We start from the raw sequence: 21862 nt of genomic DNA, 5'->3' as shown, positions 1-21862 counted from the left end.
CTCCGCGGCATGTGGGATCTTCCCGGACCAGGGCACGAACCCGTGTCTCCTGCATCGGCAGGCGGATTCTCAACCACTGCGCCACCAGGGAAGCACGTATTTCACTTCCTTTTTAACCTCCATTGTTTCTGATGAGAAATCTGCAGTCATTCGAGTTACTGTTCCCCTATAAATAGTGTGTCGTTTTCTCTCTGACTACTTTCAAGATTTTATTGCTGTTGTTGTCTTCAGTTCTCAGCAATTTGACTATGCTGTTCCCTGGCATGGAACTCTGTGGGTGTTTCTTATTTGGGGTTTGCTGAACTTCTTGATCTGTAAGTTTGTGGGGTTTTCTTTGCCAAATTTGGGAAGTTTTCAGCCATTATTTTTTCATATATTTTCTCTGCACCATACTCTCTTCTCTCCTTCTGGGCATCCAATGACATGAATGTTAGACATTTTGATACTGCACCACAGATCCTTGAAGCTCTGTTCATGTCTTTTTCTCTCTGTTATTCAGATTGAATACTTTGATTGACCTATCTTCAAAGTGCACTGACCTTTTCCCTGTTGTCCTCATTCTGCTGTTGTACCCAACAAGCAAGTCTTTTTTATTTCAATTATTTTATTTTTCAGTTCTAAAATGAACAATTTGTTCTTTATATCTTGTATTTCTTTGCCAAGACTTTCTATCTTTCCACTTACTTCCAGTGTTCAACCTTACTTTTTGTCACTGCTTTAAAGTCAGATAATTCCAACATATGTGCTATCTTGACATTGGAATTCTTTAACTGCCTTTTCCCATGCAAGTTGAGATTTTCCTGATTTTCTCATATGCCAAATAATACTTATTATATCCAGCACATTTTGAATATTATGAGATTCTGGTTTCTTACATAAATCCTATAGAGAATGTTAATATTTTTGTCTTAGCAGACAATCTACTTGGTTGTGTTCAGGCTGCAAGTTCCATTCAACATTCTGAGGTTGTAGTTTCAATGTCAGTTCCATTTTCAAAGTCTGCTATTCAGATCTGTCCTGTGTGTGTGCCACCCAGTGGCCAGTCTGGGACTTGGATTATGGTCTCAGTTCTTTTTGATACAATGTTCAGAACCAGATCCATGCATGAACAGCTTGAGAATAAGCCCAGGAATTTATAAACAGCTTATTAAGTCACTTTCCCAAACTTCTTCCTGTGCATGATCTACCCTTTACTTTCTGGGTCCCTAGGGTTCCCTTTTCCAGTCGTCCCTCAAAGTTTTAGACCCCTGTGGCCTCTGCTACTGTCACTACCAGGAGATTCCTCTCCTATTCCTCAAGCCTGTTCAAAAGGGCTTCTCCTAAAGCTCTCTCTGTTCATCCTGATGCTTATTTCTGATTTTCTGATTGCATTAAGACCAAGCCAGGGAATACTAGATTTTTTTAAGGGTAAATACTGCTGAATCAGTGGTACTTAATTCTGGTCTTATTCCTCAGTCTGTCTGCTACTATTTGCTTATCAAAGTCATCAAGTAGGGCATCCCTGGTGGTGCAGTGGTTAAGAATCTGCCTGCCAATGCAGGGGACTTGGGTTCGAGCCCTGGTCAGGGAAGATTCCACATGTGGCGGAGCAATGAATCCCCCGGGCCACAACTACTGAGGCTGCGCTCTGGAGCCAGCACGCCACAACTACTGAAGCCCGTGCACCTAGAGCCCGTGTTCTGCAACAAGAGAAGCCACCGCAATGAGAAGCCCATCCACCACAACAAAGAGTAGCCCCCGCTCACCACAATGAGACCCGCACAGCAACAAAGACCCAACGCAGCCAAAAATAAATACATAAAATAAATATATATATTTTTAAAAAGTCATCAAGTAGCTGCACCATGCATTTGGCCCAAGTTTTTAGTTGCATTCAGTGGGAGATACAGAGCGGATGGTGTTTACTCCATCTTATCCAGAACTGGAACTACCATAACCATGATAACTAATTTAACATTTGTTACTGTATTTTCTAGTTCTGGATTTCTAGTTGGTTCATTTTAAAGTCTTTGCCACTTTTTGTACCTTCTAGTTCTCTGCTGAAATCTTCAATTCTGCCTTTTTATCTTCTTGAATATAGAATGTATAGCTTTATAGTTCATGTCTGAGAATTCCAAAAGTTGGAATATATTGTCTGCTGTTTTTGCTAGTTCTTTTTCATGTTTCTTTCTTTCTTTCTTTTTTTTTTTTTTTTTTTGCCATAATGTGCAGCTTGCAGGATCTTAGTTCTCCAACCAGGGATTGAACCCAGGGCCACAGCAGTGAAAGTGCTGAGTCCTAACCACTGGACTGCTGGGGAAGTCCCCTTTTTCACGTTTTTTTCCTCTCTTTGTGTGCCTGCTTATCTTCATTTAGGTGCTGAGTATTATATTTGAAATATTTTTCAAAAATAATTTGTGGCTTAAGATGATGTTATCATTCTCCAGATGCTTGGGAGCAAGGTATCTTGAACCACCTTAATCTGATTTCAAGGATTGAGATATTTCTTGGTCACCCAGGTAACTCAGAGTTAAGCCTCAATCCCCATGAGGGTAATTTGCTTCTGGTTCCCTTAAACCTCTGGTACAAACCTTCAGGGTTCCCAACCCAAAGACAAGGAGGTTTACCAGGGTTACCACTCTTGAGACCATGGGCTCCAACTCTGGTCTCCCAAGTCCCTTGAGGCTGTCTACAACACTGCTGAGTCTCTCATTCTCCCCTTCTGGAGTGGCAAACAACCCCAGGACAAAAGCTATGCCAAATGCTGAGCTCACCATTCCAGATTTCCATCTCCTCCCAGATCCGGGGCAAGTGATTCTTCACTTTGTTAGCTCTCCAGTGCCTTCAAGCATACATTTTAATATTTTGCTCAGCTTTATTAGTTGCCCTCAGTAGGAAAATTGGTTGTAATTATCTAACCCAGCATTACTGGAAGCTGATATTCAAAAAATGTTAGTTCTCTCCCCTTTCTGTCTCACTCCCAAGACTGGATGATGTTACAGTTAGTGCTAAACAAACTAAAGCAGAACACAAGACACAGAAGAGAAGAAAAAGTGTTGAGAGGCTTTAAATGCATCTAGGCATTAAGGTTAGGATAGGCAGGGGACTTCCCTGGCGGTCCAGTGGTTGAGACTGTGCTTCCAATTCAGGGAGCATGGGTTTGATCCCTGGTCAAGGAACTAAGATCCCATGTGCTCTGTGGTATGTTAAAAAAAAAAAAAAAAAAAAAAAAAATTTAAAGAAAATTTTTTTAAAAATTTAAAAAAGATTAGGACAGGCAGGTGTGCATTCCTACCTACCACCTTACCCTTGCTTCATGCTATCTGTCCTTCCCAGAATGTCTTCCTTCCTCTTTAACCTATCTAATTTCTTTTTATCTGGGGATATTATGGGCATTCTTTTATATTAAAAAAATTATATCTGATGTCTTTCTACTATGGTATTTCCAGTAATAAGCCCTATACATGCTGCCAACCAGCCTCTTCCCAGATGCCTTCTCTCGTGACTGCAGACCACCCCACTCACCATCCCTAGAAACCTACTGCAATAACATTCACCACAGCCTCTTTGTGCTTATGGTTTGGTGCAAGTCTAATCCCCTGGACTCATTAGATCATTTCTTAAGGCAACGATCATGTCTCTCCTCAAGCCCCCCTCCCTTTGATAGCTCTCAGAAAATACTTATATTCACATAGTCTCTGAAAACTAAAGCACCCTAATTATGCAAGGGGAGTTTCCGCATATTGAGATGATCATCCTCAGGACGTACAGGATGTAAAGTACTGTGAGGTCTCAAGGCGTTCAGCAGAGCCCTCTCATGTCTATACCACCCACTCTGAGGATTTGGGCAGATGGGGCATTCCACCATATCCCCACGCTCCTGTACCTCAGCTCCAGAGATCTGAGCCAGTCTCAGAGAAGATCTCAGGTTAGGGCACTAAAAAGCAGCCTTTGAGGACACTGAAGGCCAGTTCCCATTCACCAAGTACCTTAGGCAAGATTGCTTCTGCCCAGGGAAAGAGCTCCCTGAATAGCATGGCTGGGCTCAAAGAGAGGGTCTCTGGACATTCTTAACAATCCAAGAGGCCTCAGTTTTAGCATCTGCTCCTCATCCATATCCAAGATGAAAGCCTAACTTGAGATGTCAGAGATACCCCTTATTTCCAGGAAAGGAAATCAAAACAGCGTAGGGAAGCAGCAGCAGCATATCCCAGAAGCAGAGGCCTTTAAAATATCAAACGCTAACAAGAGGCATGCTGGACCCATATGGAGAAAATAACAGAGCTTAAAAAGAAATAAGAAGGGGGCTTCCCTGGTGGCGCAGTGGTTGAGAGTCCGCCTGCCGATGCAGGGGACACGGGTTCGTGCCCCGGTCCGGGAGGATCCCGCATGCTGCGGAGCGGCTGGGCCCGTGAGCCATGGCCGCTGGGCCTGCACGTCTAGAGCCTGTGCTCCACAACGGGAGAGGCCACAACAGTGAGAGGCCCGTGTACCACCAAAAAAAAAAAAAAAAAAGAAAGAAAGAAATAAGAGGGAATGTCCAATGGTTAGGACTCTGCGCTTTCATTGCCGACGCCTGGGTTCAATCCCTGGTCAGGGAACTAAGATCCTGCAAGCTGCGCGGTGCAGCCAAAACTTTTTTTAAATTTAAAAATAAAAAAAGAAAGAAGAGAGAAGGCTTGAATGATAGAAAGAAAAATACCATGCTCCTGGATAAGAAAGCTAAATATTAAGATATTGATATTTCCAAATTAATTCTTATATGTACAGATACTTAATGCAGTCAATCAAAATACCAATGCTATAGAGACAGAAAGCAGATTAGTGGTTGCCTGGTTGTGGGGTTGGGAACAAGGATTAACTGCAAAAAAGGAACAAGGATCTTTTTAGGGTGATGGAAATTTTTTTTTTTTTTTTTTTTTTTTTTTTTGCGGTACGCGGGCCTCTCACTGCTGTTGGCCTCTCCCATTGCGGAGCACAGGCTCCGGACGTGCAGGCTCAGCGGCCATGGCTCACGGGCCCAGCCGCTCTGCGGCATGAGGGATCTTCCCAGACCGAGGCACGAACCCGTGTCCCCTGCATCGGCAGGCGGACTCCCAACCACTGTGCCACCAGGGAAGCCCGATGGAAATGTTTTACAACCGGATTGTGGTAATGGCTATACAACTGTGAATTGTGTACATTGGACTGTATATTTTATTTTATTTTTTTTTTTTTTATTTTTTTTTTTTTGCGATACGCGGGCCTCTCACTGCTGTGGCCCCTCCCGCCGCGGAGCACAGGCTCCGAACGCGCAGGCCCAGCGGCCACGGCTCACGGGCCCAGCCGCTCCGCGGCACGCGGGATCCTCCCGGACCGGGGCACGAACCCGTGCCTCCTGCATCGGCAGGCGGACTCTCAACCGCTGCGCCACCAGGGAAGCCCTGGACTGTATATTTTAAATAGATGACTATTATTGGTGTATAAATTATACCTTGATCAAGCTGTTTAAAAATATAAACCTAACACATTTTACTAAAAGACCATTCAAAATTCAAATCTGACTAGTCTTCCATGAAAGGATGCAATATGCTTTTGATCTTGTTAAAAATAATTCATCACTTTTTTGAAAATGTAGTTTTTTTAAATGGTGAATATAAGGATACAAGGTAAAAAACAATGTTATCTGGGAGCTTGGAAAAATTCAAACAATGATTCTAAAGTTTTCCTAGTGGCAGGGACATATACACACTACCAAATGTAAATTAGATAGCTAGTGGGAAGCTGCCACATAGCACAGGGAGTTCACCTCTGTGCTTTGTGACTACCTAGAGGGGTGGGATAGGGAGGGTGGGAGGGAGGGTGATGTAAGAGGGAAGAGATACGGGAACATATGTATATGTATAACTGATTCACTTTGTTGTAAAGGAGAAACTAACACACTATTGTATAACAGTTATACTCAAATAAAGATGTTAAAAAAATTAAAAAATAATAAATAAATAAATAATATAAATAAATAAATAAAAATAAATAAAGTTTTCCTAGAGGAATAAACAAGAGAGAATTGCTGAAACATGTTTAAAAGAAGTATAAGAGGGTTGCTCTGCCAGAAATGAAAGCTACAACAATTAAAATGAGATCATCCTGTTGTAAGAATCAACAAACAGATACATGGATTATGATAGATGTATATATGGGAACTAAAATAGGCTTTAGTGGGTATAAAATTAGTGTATAAAGAAAGAATCACAAACTAATAGGAAAAGGTTGAATTTGGGGGAAATTACTTATTAACCAAAAATTGAGCTAGAGACTGATACTATGCTATACACCTAAATCAATTCCAGATTAATTTAAAAGTCAAATGAAGGAATTCAAACAACAAAAATTATAAAAATACAGATATATATTTAACTAACCTTGGAATAAGGAAGAAAAGCATAAACACTATTGAAGAAATGGTTAAAATATGCATATTGCGGCACCTTACATAACCACTAAAAGTGAAGTTTTTCAGGTAATTTTTAGGAACCATGAAATAATGAGAAGTAACGAAAGCAGAATATAAAACTGAATCAGAATAACAATGTAAATCAAATTTTAAAATAATAAAATACATATACAGAAAGATTGGTAGATATATCAAGATGTGTTTGGATGGTAGAATTCTAGGTGAATTTTTACTTTTTCATTTCAGTTTTTAGAATTTTCCCACATATTTTTTACTATGGCCATGTGTTTCTTTCATAATCAAAAAATAAGATTTTTTTTAAAAGATTTGGTAGAATGAGAATATGAAAAACCAATCAAATTCAGCTACTAAAAAGCAACAGCTTCAAAAATACATACAGCTGTTAAATGCATTTTTCACATGTATGATACACTTCACAATTTTTTTAAGTACTTGAAAAAAAAGCCACACAAGCTCTTTGCAGGAACAGCAGAACCTCTACAGACAGCCTCTCCTGTGCCTGCAGTGCCCCAGCCCATTCATCCCACCTGCGAGAGGCAAGGAGGGCCTTGCTAGGAGGATACAGCCATTCTGGCTGTGGTATTCCCCGCCGCTGTGGGCAGAGAAACCAGATTCACTCACAGACTTGGCCGCCAGCCTGATCTCTTCCCAAATGTGCTCCCTAGGGGCCCATGAGGGCCATCCCTACCATATGACCTGCTGTCCAGGCTGTGGGCTGTCAGGCATGTGGAGCGGCCCCATCTGGGCTCCTAGGAACTCACCACTGCAGCTGCTGAAATCTCCTGAGACCAGGCATGAGGGGCTGAGAGTCATGAACAGATTCAGAGAGTCTGGTTTGAGGTTCTCCCCACTCCAAAGACCTCTGAACTACCGTCCCCACAGACTAACCTCAGTACCCTCAGCACACACTGAAATAAAACCATCTCCCCTGGCCACCCTTGAAACTGATCTCTCCCTCCTGCCCCCATGAAAGCTCTCTCTGTGGGAAAGGCAGCCCCTCCCTGTTCTCCACGAAGCATCCTTTTCCCGCTGCCCTCCAGGAGGTATTGCAGCAGCTTGTCCCTCATGTTTTCCTTCCCTGTTCCAAGAAGCCGTCTGTCTTCTGCCTTGACCCCCGTGAAACACTGCTTTCAGCTGCTCCTCCTGTCTCCTGGGACCCGTGCTCCTGCTTCCTCTGCCCCAAGAAACAATTTCATCTTAGTTCCTGCCAAAATGCTGTCTCTACTTGGGGTTGCCAGACTTAGCAAAGAGAAATACAGGACACCAGTTAAATTTGAATTTCAGACAAACAACCAATCATTTCTTAGTATAAGTATATCCCATCTATTTTCTCCAACCCACCCCCAGTCTTTTTTTTTAAAACATCTTTATTGGAGTATAACTGTTTTACAATAGTGTGTTAGTTTTTCCTTTACAACAAAGTGAATCAGTTATACATATACATATGTTCCCATATCTCTTCCCTCTTGCATCACCCTCTCTCCCACCCTCCCTATCCCACCCCCAGTCTTGATACACTTTTTCCTTCTGCCCCACTACAAAACACTCCTCTCTACACTCCTGTGAAATACTGCCTGCCCTCTGCCCCTGAAACATGAAACACTGACCGAACGGGATAAACTCTTTCCCTTCTGTTAATCCTCTCAATCCCGCTCCCCTCTTCCCTCTTCCCCTGCCCCCTCCCCCATCAAACTCCTTAATGCTGCCACCTGGATGCCCTACCCTCCCCTGTCTCCACACAAAACCTCTGTCCTCTGTTGGCTACCTGATCCCCAGAAGAAGGCCAGCTCTCCTGTTCTCAGAGAAAACAGTTTGCCTCTACTTCCCACCACAGTAATGTCTCAGACCTACTGCCGTTTATTTCGTTCTTAGCATGCACCAAGCCGTGGGCCAAGCACTCTGATTCTCACAGCAGCCCTATGAAGTAGGAACTGTTTTTATTAAGGTTTTATGACTTGCCCAAGATCACACAATGTTAAGGATAGTCAGATTTGCACATAGGTATACCTGACTCCAAAATCTTAGATAAAACCCCAGATCAAGTCAGAATTTTCTGGACAGTGGATATTTTTAAAATCTTCTAATAAGCATACAGGTCAAGACCCACTGCACACTACAGACCACTCCCCAGTCTCCCCATTCTCTTTCCTCCCCAAAGAACATCCTCTTCCTCCACCCCCCTCTGTGACACAGTCCCCTCGGCAGTGAACTTCCATGTTGTCAGAGAAGATGGTCACAGTCAGCCTGTGCTGCCCACACGCCTGGCATCTGGGGACTGCCTGGGGCGAGGCCCAGGCCTGTGGTCCCCTGCTCTTGGCCAGCACTCCACCTCACCCCACCCGCTGCTATAAATATCCCACTGCTCACTGGCTGCTGAGCTGTTGCAGCAACAGTTTCCATGAGGTCATCTTTCCCGAGCGGCCTCCAGGCACCCAACACCCACACTTACCTTTCCTGGAGTCCTGTGGCTTGCCTGCCCCCGCAGGGGGCTATCCTGGGTGCTGTGTCTCTGCCGGGTGGGGGGTGTGGGCACTTGGGCAGAGGCCTGAGGTGGGGCCTTTCCTGAGCTCTGAGCCCCAGGTTCTGGATCTTGACTTGGGGAAGAATCAGGCTTGCAGCTGGTGGTGGGCTCCCCTTTGGGCTTCGGAGGAGCAAATCTCTTCCTGTTGAAGGCCCTAGTCTGCTGTGGGGCTGAGGGCGTGGGCTGGCCAGGGACAGCAGGCTCCCTCTCACCTCTGGCTTTGCTGGATACCTTCCCTGAGGGCATCTCTCCAGGTGTCCTGCCACTGGGGGTCTGGGTCCCCTCCTCCCCCTGAGGCTTGTCTGCCTGGGTGCTCTCCAGATACGCGTCCTTCAGGGAGAAATACACTTCCTGGTCTGGGCCTGGGACAGGGGCATTCTGGGCCTGGTCTTGAGTACCCACAGCAGAGGCTGGCTTCCTGGTGCCATCTGCTCCAGAGGATCTAGGCCCCTGTGTGGCCGTGGCCCTGCCCCTGGGCCGGGTCTGAACCTGCTCCATGTCCATGGGCCCCTGTGTCCCACAGGAATCAGACTTGTCTGAACTGGGGACACAGTTTTCAGAGGAACAGTGGCTTCGAGCTGCCCCCTCTACCTCTGGCTTTCGTACACTTTGCTTAGGTTCCTCATCTTTCTTTTTCTTCTTGGCCCCAGACTCCTTTCTGGGGGCTCTCTGAGGCCCCAGCTCCATGGCCTTACAGATGTATGTCAACAGGCCATGCTCCCCAGCCTCCCCGTTCTCAGAGGCAGCCTCCCCGTTGGTGGTCACCTCTCCAGAAGCAAAACTGTTGATCAGGCCCAAACCTGGGTGCTGACCAGGCTCCGTCTCTCCCTCCTGCCAAGCCACCGGTGTCCCGTTGTCGACCTCCCGGGTGGGGGCCGAGGGGACTGGCACCTCGGCCCCACTCAGCCGCCGCTTCCGCTGGAAGCGGTCGGGGCTGAGCTTGCGCAGGGTGTCGGCCTCTTCCACGGCCTCCTTCCCGTGCTTCCAGCTCTTCTCGATCTCACGCATCTTTGCCGCAGCCTTGCGCTTCAGCTTGGCGAACCAGCGCTGGTGGATCTTGTACTCGGTCATGGTGCCCACCTCCAAGACCCCCGAGCAGGACACAATTCCCTTGGCATTCTGGGCAGAGGCCTGGTAGATGGCTGCATCTTCTTCTCGACACCTAGAGGCAGGAGCATGAGATGGGAGGTGAGAGCCCCCAATCCCCGCAGCCAGGGCCTCACAGAGTTGAGTGCCCTGCCCCACCCCCTGCCAGCCCTGCCCCGAGTGCCATGCCCCACCTCCAACAGCACCACCCCCAAAATTCCCCACTACAGCTGAGGAAACTGAGGCTGGCAAGAGGGTGGGAGCTGGCCAAGGTCATGCTGTTCCAGAACAGATTAGACCTGGGGCCCAGGAGAGCTCCCTTCAGAAGCAGGTGACCCACACAGCCCCTTGTGAAGTAAGGATGACACAGGAGCTTTTTTGGGAAGCTGACCTCATGGAAAATGTTGCTATGGGTCAGGACCCCCCAGTTACGCTCAGCTCTCTGGCTGTCAGAAATACTCCCGCCCTGGCCTTAGGAGATCCCAGACACTGGCAGGCAGACACGCTTCAGCAGGTGGCTCAGCTTAGCCGCAGAACCCCGCCTCCACCCCCAGATCCTGCCTGGGTGTCTTCATCCAGCTGACTCCATTTCTAAGGGCAGACTTGGGCCACAGGACCTTCAGGAGGGCAGAGAGAGCACAACAGGCCCCTCTCCCTCACCTGTAGAGCTGCAGCGTGTGGCGGTTGCCCTGATGAGTGATCTCGTATTTTGGCAAGCCACAGTAGCGGTCCAGCTCTGTGTCATCCTTGTACCAGGTCACCTCTGGCTCTGGGTATCCTAAGAGGGAAGCAGGAGATTGGGTTGCAGGGAGACCAGTTCCAAAGTAGTGGGAGGAGAGAACAGGATGCCATTCCCCAGACCACCTGAAGAGACTGGACTGGCCCACCTGCCCCGGGGCTTGTAGGAAGAAGAGGGCTATCATATGGCTCAGCTTATTTTTAGAACCTAGGCCCCGTCAAAGCCTAAAACTGTTCCCCTTCAGCAGCTGGAAGGCAAATATAGAGGAGAAACTTCCTAGCTTCTGGTAAGAAGGGAAGCAAGGAGTTTCCAGATAGCTTTGGCTGGTAGTAATAAGCTTCCTTTCTTCAGTGGCCTGTTCTACATCCTCAGCAGTAGTAACAGCTCTATCCTCGGAGGTCTCTCACCAATACCCAATATCAACACCACTGCCAAGAGCCCTCCTTCTTTCATTCCAGTTTCCTGAGCTGTTAGTATTATTTGGTGACACAGCTAAAACATCCATCCATCTATCCATCCATCCATCCATCCATCCATCCATCCATCCATCCATCCACCCATCCACACCTACCTTCCCATCCATTCACTACTGTGAAACTGACTGAGGTATTTTTCCAGCCCCTCCTCTCTGGACTTCCAGCCCTACTCACAAAGAGCTTGCAACTATAAAAGTCACATGTCCCTTCCTCCCTGGCCGCTTAGCTGATTTGTCCAGTAACGGACACATAATCAGTTAATCTAATCCAATTCTTTGACCTAGTAATTGGGAATTGGAACCTAGAGACAGTCTACCCTAGTGTCTGGAAATAACCTGGAAGGGGTACAGCCATATTCTGCCACGCGGACTAAGAAGCAGACAAAGCTGGTCAACAGTGAGATGGAAAATGAAGTTGATGTTCAGGATAGAATAAGAAAAGGGAGAGAGAGACTTCTCTGGTGGTCCAGTGGTTAAAAATCCACCTTCCAATGCAGGGTATGTGGGTTCTATCCCTGTTCAGGGAACTAAGGTCCCACATGCTGCGGGGCAACTGAGCCTACACACCACAACTAGAGAGAAGCCTGCACGCCGCAACGAAAACCCAGTGAAGCCAAAATTTAAAAAAGAAGACAGATAGAGTCCCAGTATCCTTCCAAATACTGGCTCTATTCCTTGCCTGGGCACAGCTACATTCCTACTTGTCAATTCCATAAGAAGCCCATCTAAGCCTTACCAAAATATTCTGCTTCATTTCTTAAGCTGACTCCAATTAATTTGCAATGTTTATTAGAAATTAAAGACTCCTAACATATATTCCCTTAAATACATATATATTAGGTGTGTGCTGACTGCCAAGGAAGGGTTATGAAGATATAGGAGCTTGACAGACAGCTCTCTGCTCTCAGGGAACCGACTGTACTATAGAAAAGATAAGACAGGTCTCCACACAAGGGAGGGATGCACCTGTATCTGGGTACACATTCTCTGTCTTCCCTACTGTCTATGGATAAACTACCCCCATGCCTATCTAAAGACACCCTCACTGCATCCCATCTCCTCTTGCCTCATCAAGGACATCTCTCCAACAATCATTCCTCCTCTCCTGAATCATCAAGCTTTTCCTCTCTTATATCATTCCCATCAGCATACAAGCCTCTGTACTGTCTCCCTTCTTTTAAAAGAACTTTCTTTGACCCCACGTCCCCCACTAGCTTCTGACCCCATCTCTCTATTCTCTCCTTTATAGAGAAATTATTTGAAAGAGTTGTCTGTATTCACTGTCTCCACTCCGTCTCATCCAATCAGGCTTTTGTACCCACCGCCTCACCAGAATTGCTCTTGGCAAGGTCACCCATGAGTCACACATCGCCAAATCCACTAGCATTTCTTAAGCTTCATCTACCCAATCTATCAGCATTGACCTTCCCTTCTTGAAACCTTTTCCTCGCTTGCTCCTGGATGCCACTCCTTCTGAGTGCCTTTCCTACTCCACTGGCCACTTTTCCTAATCTCTTTCTTCCACCGCTCCCCCACCATCACCACCTAAGACTATAAGTGTTAGATAGGCCAGGGCTCAGGCCTCAGAACCATTTTCCATTCTCTAGCCATAAAACCTAGGGGATCTAATCCTGTCCTGCAGCCTTTAAATAGCTATATATTCCTGACTCCCAAATTTGCATCTCTAGCCCAGATCTCCCCTGAACTCCTGGTTCGTATTTCTGATTGCATACCTGACATCTCCACTTAGAGGTCTAATAGGTATCAAACTTAACAAGTCCCAAACCAAGCTCCTTATTCCCCTCTCCAAGCCAAGTCCCACATATATCAGTAAATGGCAAATTCATCCTTCTAATTTGGCTCAGGCCAAAAACCTGGAGACAATCCCTTATTCTTTTCTTTTCCTCATGTCCACTCCATCAGACGATTCTATGGGCCCTTCCTCCAGACTGTATCCAGAATCTGATCACTTCTTGCCATTCCCCGCCGCCAACCTGGTCCATCACCATATTCTGACACCTCAGTTTCTGCAACAACCTCCTTGTTGATCTCACTACTTCCATCCTGACCTCTCTTCAGCCCATTCTCAGCACAGCCAGAGTGAGCCTTTTAAAATGAAGTAAATAAAGTCAAGTGATAGCACTCCTCTGCTCAAAACACCCTAGTAGCTCCCATGTCATTAAGGCCCTCATGACGTGGGCCGCTTTAGCACACCAGCCTCAGCTCCTCCTGCTCTCTGCCTTGCTTGCGGTACCCCTGCCACACAGCCCTGCTGGCTGGCCTCTAACAGCAGGTGAGAATCACATCTGGATTCCTGCCGCCTCTGTTCACACATTACCTCCTTGGAGAGGCCTTCCCTACCACCCCGTGTGAAACAGCGACTCTGTCTCCCTGGAAATTCTTAGCCCTCTTACTATGTTTTTTTTCTCCATAGAATGCATTGCTGCCTGACATATTATACCCTGATGAAGTTGTTGGTTTACATCCATCTTCTCCAACTCCCTGGGGAAAGAACAGCTCCATGACTCGTCCGTGTTATTCGTGCTATGTTCCCAGTTCCTAGAATAGTGCCTGGTATGGAATCAACACTCGTTAAATATTTATAGGTGAATGAATGAAGCAATGCACTAAGGGCTCAGGGTACAGAGAAGGGAACAAGCACCTCTGGCTGGGGAATCAGGAAAGGCTTTATGGCATGAGCAGCATTTGAAATGGTTATGAGGGTGGGTAGAATTTCAGAAAATGTGGTTTCAGTGCCTGTACTTCTCCTTCATAGCACTAATCACAATACTGTAACTGACTATCCCCTTGTCTGTCTCCCCTCCTAGACTTATGTCCCATGTGAGTTAGCACCATCTCTCCTTCACTTCTGTATCCCTACCACCTAAGATGGCACCTGGCACAGAGTAGTTAGTTAATAAAAATAAAAATCTGCTGGATGAGTGAGTAAATGAGGAAGGAAATAAGTGAGCAAACAAGAGGTGAGTGGGAAGGGCATGCCTGACAAAGGAACCACAACAGTAGAGTGTGGGGTGGAAAGCAGAGTGCACACTGGGGAACTGTGTACAGGAATAGGGAGCAAGGGAGGTGAGGCTGCAGCTGGGTCAGCCAGGAACAAACTTTGGGCAGCCCTGACTGTAAAGCGAGCCCCATGTTTCCACAGTGAGGTAAAGCCCCTGGTTACATCACCGTGCGTGTCCTCACCATCCCATGGGGTGATCTCATCCCTACAAGGGCCCGGCTCAGAGCCTCCCTGCCCCCTGATCTGGCCAGTCAGCTCTCAGTCTCCAGGGCATCTGAGTCCAGTCAGGCTGTAGCGAGAGGGCAGGGATGGGGCAAGAAGGGAACACTGAATGGACCCCACAGCCACAAGGCTGGGGCTTCAGCCCCCATGCCACCTTTTGGTGCCTCTTCACTAGGTGGGGGCCAACCTGACAGCTTAGGGTTCCACGGCAACAATGGATTCTGGAAACAACTTTATTTGGGGAGAAAACATTTCTTTGTCCCCTGGGTAATATGAACTGTATTCTGAAACACACAAAAGCAAGGAAGGTCCTTCACTCCCAGCTGCACACACAAGTGTGCCCACACGTGTGCCCATGGGCTGGCATGCACGCGTGCGCACACACACACACACACACACACACACACACACACACACACACACTTGGCCCGGACCAGGAGAGCCCACAGCAGTATTGAAGCCTGAGGCCTTCCCTCTTCCCATTCCTACACTGACACCTCTGCTCCGCAGCCAGCATGCCTGAGTCCAGAACTCAGCTTGGAGACTTACAGCCTCATCCTAACCATTCCCATTTTGGAGAAGCTCAGATTCAGGAGAAAAATAATGATGAATGTAAATTTAGAGGTTTCAAAGAGCTTTCAAATATAAAATTTCATTTGGCCTTCATAACAAACCTGTGAAAACAATTGTGAACATTTACTGAAGACTTACTATATGCCAGATACTGATCTGTAATTTTTCATGTATTATCTCATCTCATCCTCTCATAAATCCTATGAGGAATGTATTATTATTAATCCTCAACTTAAGGAAGAGGAAATTAAAGCTCCTGCCCAAAGTCATCCAGCTGGTACACAGAAGAGCCAAAATTCAAATCCCTCTCTTCTATAAAACAGGTAAGGCAGGTGTTTGAATCCCTTTTACACAATCCCTTCTTTTTACACAAAAGGAAGATGAGACTCAGAGAAATCAAGTAACTTACTCAGGGTCACACAGCTGGCACATGACAAAGCCCTTGGTGTCCTTTTCCTTATTCCACTGCTCTTTCTACTGGGGACTCTGGGACTAATATGTAAGTTTCTGCCCCCAGCAGTCATTATCTTAGACTTATTTCTCTAAAAAGAGCTTCTTCAAGAACTTGGTTCTGTCTAAAGGCTAAGTCCCTCTGTCCAGTTGGCCACACACACACACACACACACACACACACACACACACACACACACACACACCAGGCTAACACAGAATCTACAAGAGTTGAGGAGAGTGGGGGAAAGGGGTCACCATGCTGGATAGAGATGGGCAGCCTCAAGGAGGACAGCTGCACTCTGGCCAGAGGGGCCCCTGGGGGAGACAGAAGCCAGAAGTTCCAGTCAAGGCCTGCTATCCCCCATATGCCCACTCTGAGAGGGGAGAACCCCAGGGTCATATACCACTTCTCCAAGTCCCGAAGGGCTTCCCTCAGAGCTCAGCCAGCAGGGGCACTGGCACAGACTCTACTTCCTCACCTGGACTAGGTCCTGAACCACCACGAAAGCATCACCTACTCCTGGCAGGGCCCTGCTTAGACTGACTCATCACAACCTCATTCAAGGAGTGCTAGCAGCAGGGTGGGAGGAAGTGAGGTGAGTGTGGTCACTCTATCTCCATGGGACGAGCCAGGATCACCACACCAGTCTCATACAAAGGCCAGTCTGAGCCATACACCCATCCACCATCCTCCATTCCAGATGGGGGCGGAGGGGAGACCCAGTTTCTAGCCCTGTTTCCTTTGTTCTCTGATCTTTCTGCATAATGCTTTCCCCTCCCTCTGGCCCCTCTCTTACAGTCTACTTTTTCTCCTTGTTAACTGGGAAAGGTTTATTTACAGTGTACTATGGTGATCACAGAAACTTCTTTCTTAATCTGCTACAAAAAACTCAGGTAACCTGAGATTTTTTTTATATACGTGGGGAGGAGGAGGGGGGAGGAGGGAACTAGGTACGACAGTGGACTAAGGTGTGGATGTCAGAGATAGCTAGAGCCCTAGAAATCTTACAGCCTTACTCGGCAGAGTCGTAGATCTCATCATGGCAGGTGCTCCTGAGCAGAAGACCACGGGCCTGGCTGGTCATCATGAGACATGGGTATTATGGCAACTGAGGGGATAAAAGTTTGTTCCTTTGAGTTGGGCTTGAGACAGGGAAAAGCTTACTCCCATGATGACCTTGGGGGCATCCAGTAAAATACCCCAAGACTCTGTAAGTCAGAATCATGTCGGCTTCAGCATGTTGCTCTCAGAGTCCATGGCTACAAAGGACAGAAAGGAAGGAGGAAAGGAGGGAGGCCCCCACAGCAGCTGCTGTTGTCAAGGCACCGAAGCTGCAGCTGCAATGAACAGGCAATGCGGGAAGTGGAAAAGACACTGATTTTGTTGTCCACACAGTCAGGGTCACTGTGGTCATACTGGCAAATATGTACTGAGCTCCTTCTTCATGCCTGCTCCAGAGGCATGATGTGTCAGGTGTGCGCTCTATTCCCCAGATCTCACAGTCTCACTGGGGAGAGAGATGTATGGACCAAGAAGCTGTACTGTGAAAGACAGAGCAAGAGCTCTCTGTGGAAATGCTGGAGATGACCTCCTAGAGGATGAGCTGTTTGAGCTGGGCCTTGAAAGATGATAAGGAACTTGCCAGGCTTCTAGGTAAAAAGGCAGCATGAGCATACCATCTATTTTCACTCTCTCACCCAAACCCACTAAGCTACACTAATGAGATTTTTTTTATTTAAAAAAAAATGTGTGTGTATGTGTGTGTATATATATATATATGTAGTATATATATAGTCACTAAAAAGGGGGAGAATAAGGGCAAGGAGAGCAACAGGAACAACATTTTGAAAGCTGGAAAGCAGATGGACAAGTAGAAACTGACTTAGCAGACCCAAGACAGCTTAACCCAATGAGAAACTGAGAACTACCCTTTGAACACCAGAAAATCCTCAAAGGGCATAGGAACTGGCATCTAGATATCTCTGGAACTGGGGGTAAAGGGAAAGAAGGAAAGGTAAAAAGAGGTGTGGAAAACAGTCGGATCTCTGGATCCCCTCACCCACTCCATACCACTGTGTAATTAACTGCTCCTTCCCCCCATGTCCAAAGATGCAGTTTAGTAACTGGAAAGGTAAAACTTGCCCTGAGGGTAAGCCAGCTCGGTGGAGGGCATGAATATTCTATGGAAAAACGAATCTATAAAATAAATGTTTGGGCTTCCCTGGTGGCGCAGTGGTTAAGAATCCACCTGCCAATGCAGGGGATGCGGGTTCAAGCCCTGGTCCGGAAAGATCCCACATGCCACGGAGCAACTAAGCCCATGTGCCACAACTACTGAGCCTGCACTCTAGAGCCCACAAGCCACAAGTGCTGAAGACCACACGCCTAGAGCCCGAGCTCCGCAACAAAGAGTAGCCCCTGCTCGACGCAACTAGAGAAAGCCGTGCGCAGCAACAAAGACCCAATGCAGCCAAAAATAAATAATAAATTTATTTTAAAAATAAAAAATAAAAAAAAAATAAATGCTTTATGCTGAGAGCCCACCTAATCCTCTCATCTGCATAGCTTCCAGAAAACTCAGGCAAGACACTAGAAGAATACCCACTAGGGAATCTGGCTAGTCCAAAAGGAAGGAACTAAAGAAACTCACTTTGTCAGTTCCCAACTCTAGTGGTGGCCAGATCACCCTAGAGTGAAGACCCAAGGTTTCAGGCCCCTCCTACTTGCTCAGAACTTCCAATCAGCTTTTTAGTCTCCTACTCTTACTCATTATCTGACAACCAAAGATTCCTAGATATCTGAGGAAAGCCTATAAACAGGAGATTAAGGACCAAAACAATTAAAAAGAAAAAAAGCAAACTGGAAGAAACACAAACCATGCAGGAAACGTTTAGAAAACTATCATTACTAGTCTCAGAGAGCTAAAAGAAAATAGTACATTCATGAAAAGAACAGGATGTTTTAGAAAAGGATTTAAAAAGAGCTCTTATAAATTAAAAACCCAATAGAAAAGTTGAAATATAACACTGAGGAAATCTCAGAGAGAACAAAAAGACAAATAGATGAAAGGGAAGAAAAGATAAGAAAATAAGAGAATGAGTCCAGGGGAGCAGATATGCACATAACAGGAGTTCCAGAAAGAAAGAACAGATAAAACAGGGGGAAGAAATCAACATCAAAATAATCTCAAATTTCTCAGAACTAAAGGCCATCTCAGAACTGATGGCCTGAAAGCATCCAAGCATGCCCCTCGATGAAGACACCCGTAACAAGATACATCATTATGAAATATCAAAACACTCTTAAAAGCTTCTAGAGAGAAAACTGGTCTCATGCACAGAATCAGGAATCAAACTGTCTTCCTGCTCTGAACAGAAACATTGGAAGCAGGCAGTATAGTAATGTTTTCAAATTTCTGAAGGAAAATTATTTTCAACTTAGAATTATATACCTAGCCAAACTCTCCATCAAGAGTAAAGCAGGAAAAAAAGACATTTTCAGACACAAGTTGTCTAACATTTACTTACCATGTACTCCTCCTAGGAAGCTACCAAAACAAGGGTGTAAATCAAGAAAGAGACAAATGTGGAATACAAATAAACAAGAAATCCATTACAGGAGGGGTAAAGGAAATCCACAGGATGATGATGAAGGGAGATCCTAGGATGACGACTGTGTACCAGACGCAGAGAACAACTAAGTCATACTGGAGCAGAATGACTCAAAGGAGAGATAGGTTGAGAGCTTGTCATCATAATGCCTCCTGCTATTGTACCATCTTTGGGACCTGATGAAGCCACTGGAGGATGTAGCTCAATAAAGCCAAGAAAAAGGAAGACATGAGATCCAGGAAACTGAATCAAACCCAGAAGAAAGGCAAAGGGAAGACACAGTAGAACAGCTGTGTATTACGCCTAAAAGGCCACCAGTTCACATAGAAGAATAGGGATGTCTCTAAGGAAAGTAACTGACAGGGTTCTGATGGCATTGATCTTGTGGAAAGTTATTTTAAAAGGCTATTAGAGGGACTTCCCTGGTGGCACAGTGGTTAAGAATCCACCTGCCAATGCAGGGGAACAGGTTCAAGCCCTGGTCTGGGAAGATCCCGTATGCCACGGAGCAACTAAACCCGTGCGCCACAACTACTGAGCCTGCGCTCTAGAGCCCGCGAGCCACAACTACTGAGCCCGTGTGCCACAACTACTGAAGCCCGTGTGCCTAGAGCCTATGCTCCACAACAAGAGAAGCCGCCACAATGAGAAGCCCGCATACCTCAACCAAGAGTATCCCCGGCTCACCGCAACTAGAAAAAGCCCGTGTGCAGCAATAAAGACCCAATAAATAAATAAATAAATAAAGGAGATAAGTGAGGGGAAGTAGAGAAGCACAGTAACATAGCAGATGCAGGCACAAGCAAGCAGCAACAGATGCTGCAGACAACAAAAGCAGCTTCTCCTCTTCACCAGGTTTGTGGGCTTTGGCAAGTCACCTAACCTATTCTAGTTTCCTCCTTTGTAAAATTTGACTAATAATAGCACTGACTTCACAGGGTTTCGTAAGAATTTGACAACGATGGAAACAAATAAACTTTGCAAAAGGTGCTATGCTGTACAAAGTTAAGGGATGAAGGCGCATCTCTGCGTCCCTCCGAAGTGTTCTCAGCTTTTAGCACAGAGGGTTCTGGTCAAGGTGAAAACTGCCCAGGGGAACCCAGTCCCAGAGAAGATGTTTAGCTGGCTGGGGCAGACAGGTTCCCCAGAATCAGGGCATGTCATAGCTGGAAACCACTAATGCCCTTGATTTACTGAAAAAAATGGGCTCCTGGAGGGTATCTTGACCGGGTGGCTGCAGACCTGGGAGAGGTAGGCACCCATTGGTTGAGTCCTTCAGGCCCTGAAGCAGGTTGGATTAGTGCAATGGAGCCACTGCTGGGAGGTATGGGGGAGGGATACAATGCCCAGGGCCAGCTTCCCAGTACCCTCACCCCTTTATCCTCCCCTTCCAAGGAGTATCTCTCTGCTTCCTATTCTGCCAAACTGTTGCTTCAAATTCCACCACGGAGTTCAGTGAAATGCACACATGATAGTCTTCACTTCTAACACTTATATGGTACTTACTGTATGCCAGGTATTATTCCAAATGCTTTGCATGTATTCATACTATTATCGTCCCCAATTTGCAGGTGAGGTGCTCGGCATCACATAATTGGAAAAGGGACAAGCCAGCATTCCAAGCCAGGCAGTCTGTCTCCAGGGTCTGCAGTCAGAATCACTATATATTATTGTCTCTCAGGCTTGAGACTCCCAAGTTTCAAACTACTCAACTGTAAAATGGGGATATTTGAGGAGTAGCCTTGAAAACCTTTTTTGACTGGAGAGCTTCTTTCCTTGGAATAAGATTCATCAGTCGTGTATGTATGCCTGAGGGTAAGGAACCTTTACAGAAGACAGGTTTTGAAGAAGAGCAGGGTGTATATGTGGCTCCAGAATGGGAGGAGAAAGGGACCCCAGCCCACACAGGGAGATGAAACTGGAGAGAAAGCTAAGAAGACAAATGTCAACTTGCACAGTTTTGTGCACACAGCCAACCCCTCTCCATGCCTGTCCCCACAGCCCCCTTAGACCCTGACCTGTGCAGCAGCCCTAGCATGGATCACACAGATGGCCTCATTACCTGTGACGATGCAGGTGAATCTAACGTCGCTGTCCTCGGACACAGCCCGGGACTTGAGCGTGGTCTCAAATAGCGGCTGGGTCTCCTCTGTTAGCTGAGCAATGATGGAGCAGAAGGTGCTCCTAGGAAAGGCAAAGAACTATTCAGAGCAGCCTTTCTCCCACCTCCACCACATTATGCCACACCCTGGTGTGTCCAAGGCAGCTTAAATCTTACCATGTCCATCTGTCGTCTCGTGGCCATGGCTCCAGCACCTGGGCAAGTCTTTCCTCAAGAGAGCCTAGGCCTCTTGGCCAGGTTGGGAGCAGGGAAGTTACCAAGGGGCTGAATGGGATGCTGACCCAGACCCATTACAGTAGGCAGCATCTGACCGTGGGCCAGACTCCTGAGCATGCCAGACCACCAGTCCTGACATCCCCATTCCATCCTTATTGTGGAGTCTTGCTTCACACTCCACCTTTCATCTCCAGGGAAGCTCGTGCAGAGGGGAGACACACACATGGATAGGCCCAGCCTCAGAGATGGAGACCCCAGCACAGCAGAGCCTCCATTCATGCCACAGAGGGAAAAGCCAGCCAACCCCATGTATACATAGGTCCTAGGAGCTCAGGGGTCTCTCCTAAAGCTTAGGCTCAGAAGAAAAGCCCCTGCATTTGTGAGCATA

General features: G+C 46.6%; 1 protein-coding gene across 5 annotated transcripts in view; it reads right to left on the bottom strand.

Moving 5' to 3' along the window:
- The window catches only part of ALPK3 (alpha kinase 3), a 50077-nt gene that overhangs the window by 19821 nt on the left and 8394 nt on the right, over positions 1–21862 (bottom strand). For 3 of the 5 annotated variants that reach the window (XM_059057253.2, XM_067029978.1, XM_059057252.2), the window contains 3 exons: positions 21199–21320; positions 10701–10818; positions 8883–10116 (listed from right to left, as the gene is read on the bottom strand). In XM_059057253.2, the coding sequence (XP_058913236.1) occupies positions 8883–10116; positions 10701–10818; positions 21199–21320 (1474 nt within the window). The remainder of the gene's footprint in view (positions 1–8882; positions 10117–10700; positions 10819–21198; positions 21321–21862) is intronic. The other 2 variants (XM_067029977.1, XM_067029975.1) reach the window with 2 other exon arrangements.

This window comes from Kogia breviceps, chromosome 3, assembly GCF_026419965.1.
Source record: "Kogia breviceps isolate mKogBre1 chromosome 3, mKogBre1 haplotype 1, whole genome shotgun sequence".
Taxonomy (NCBI): Eukaryota; Metazoa; Chordata; class Mammalia; order Artiodactyla; family Physeteridae; genus Kogia; species Kogia breviceps.
This window is presented reverse-complemented; position numbering and strand designations above follow the sequence as displayed.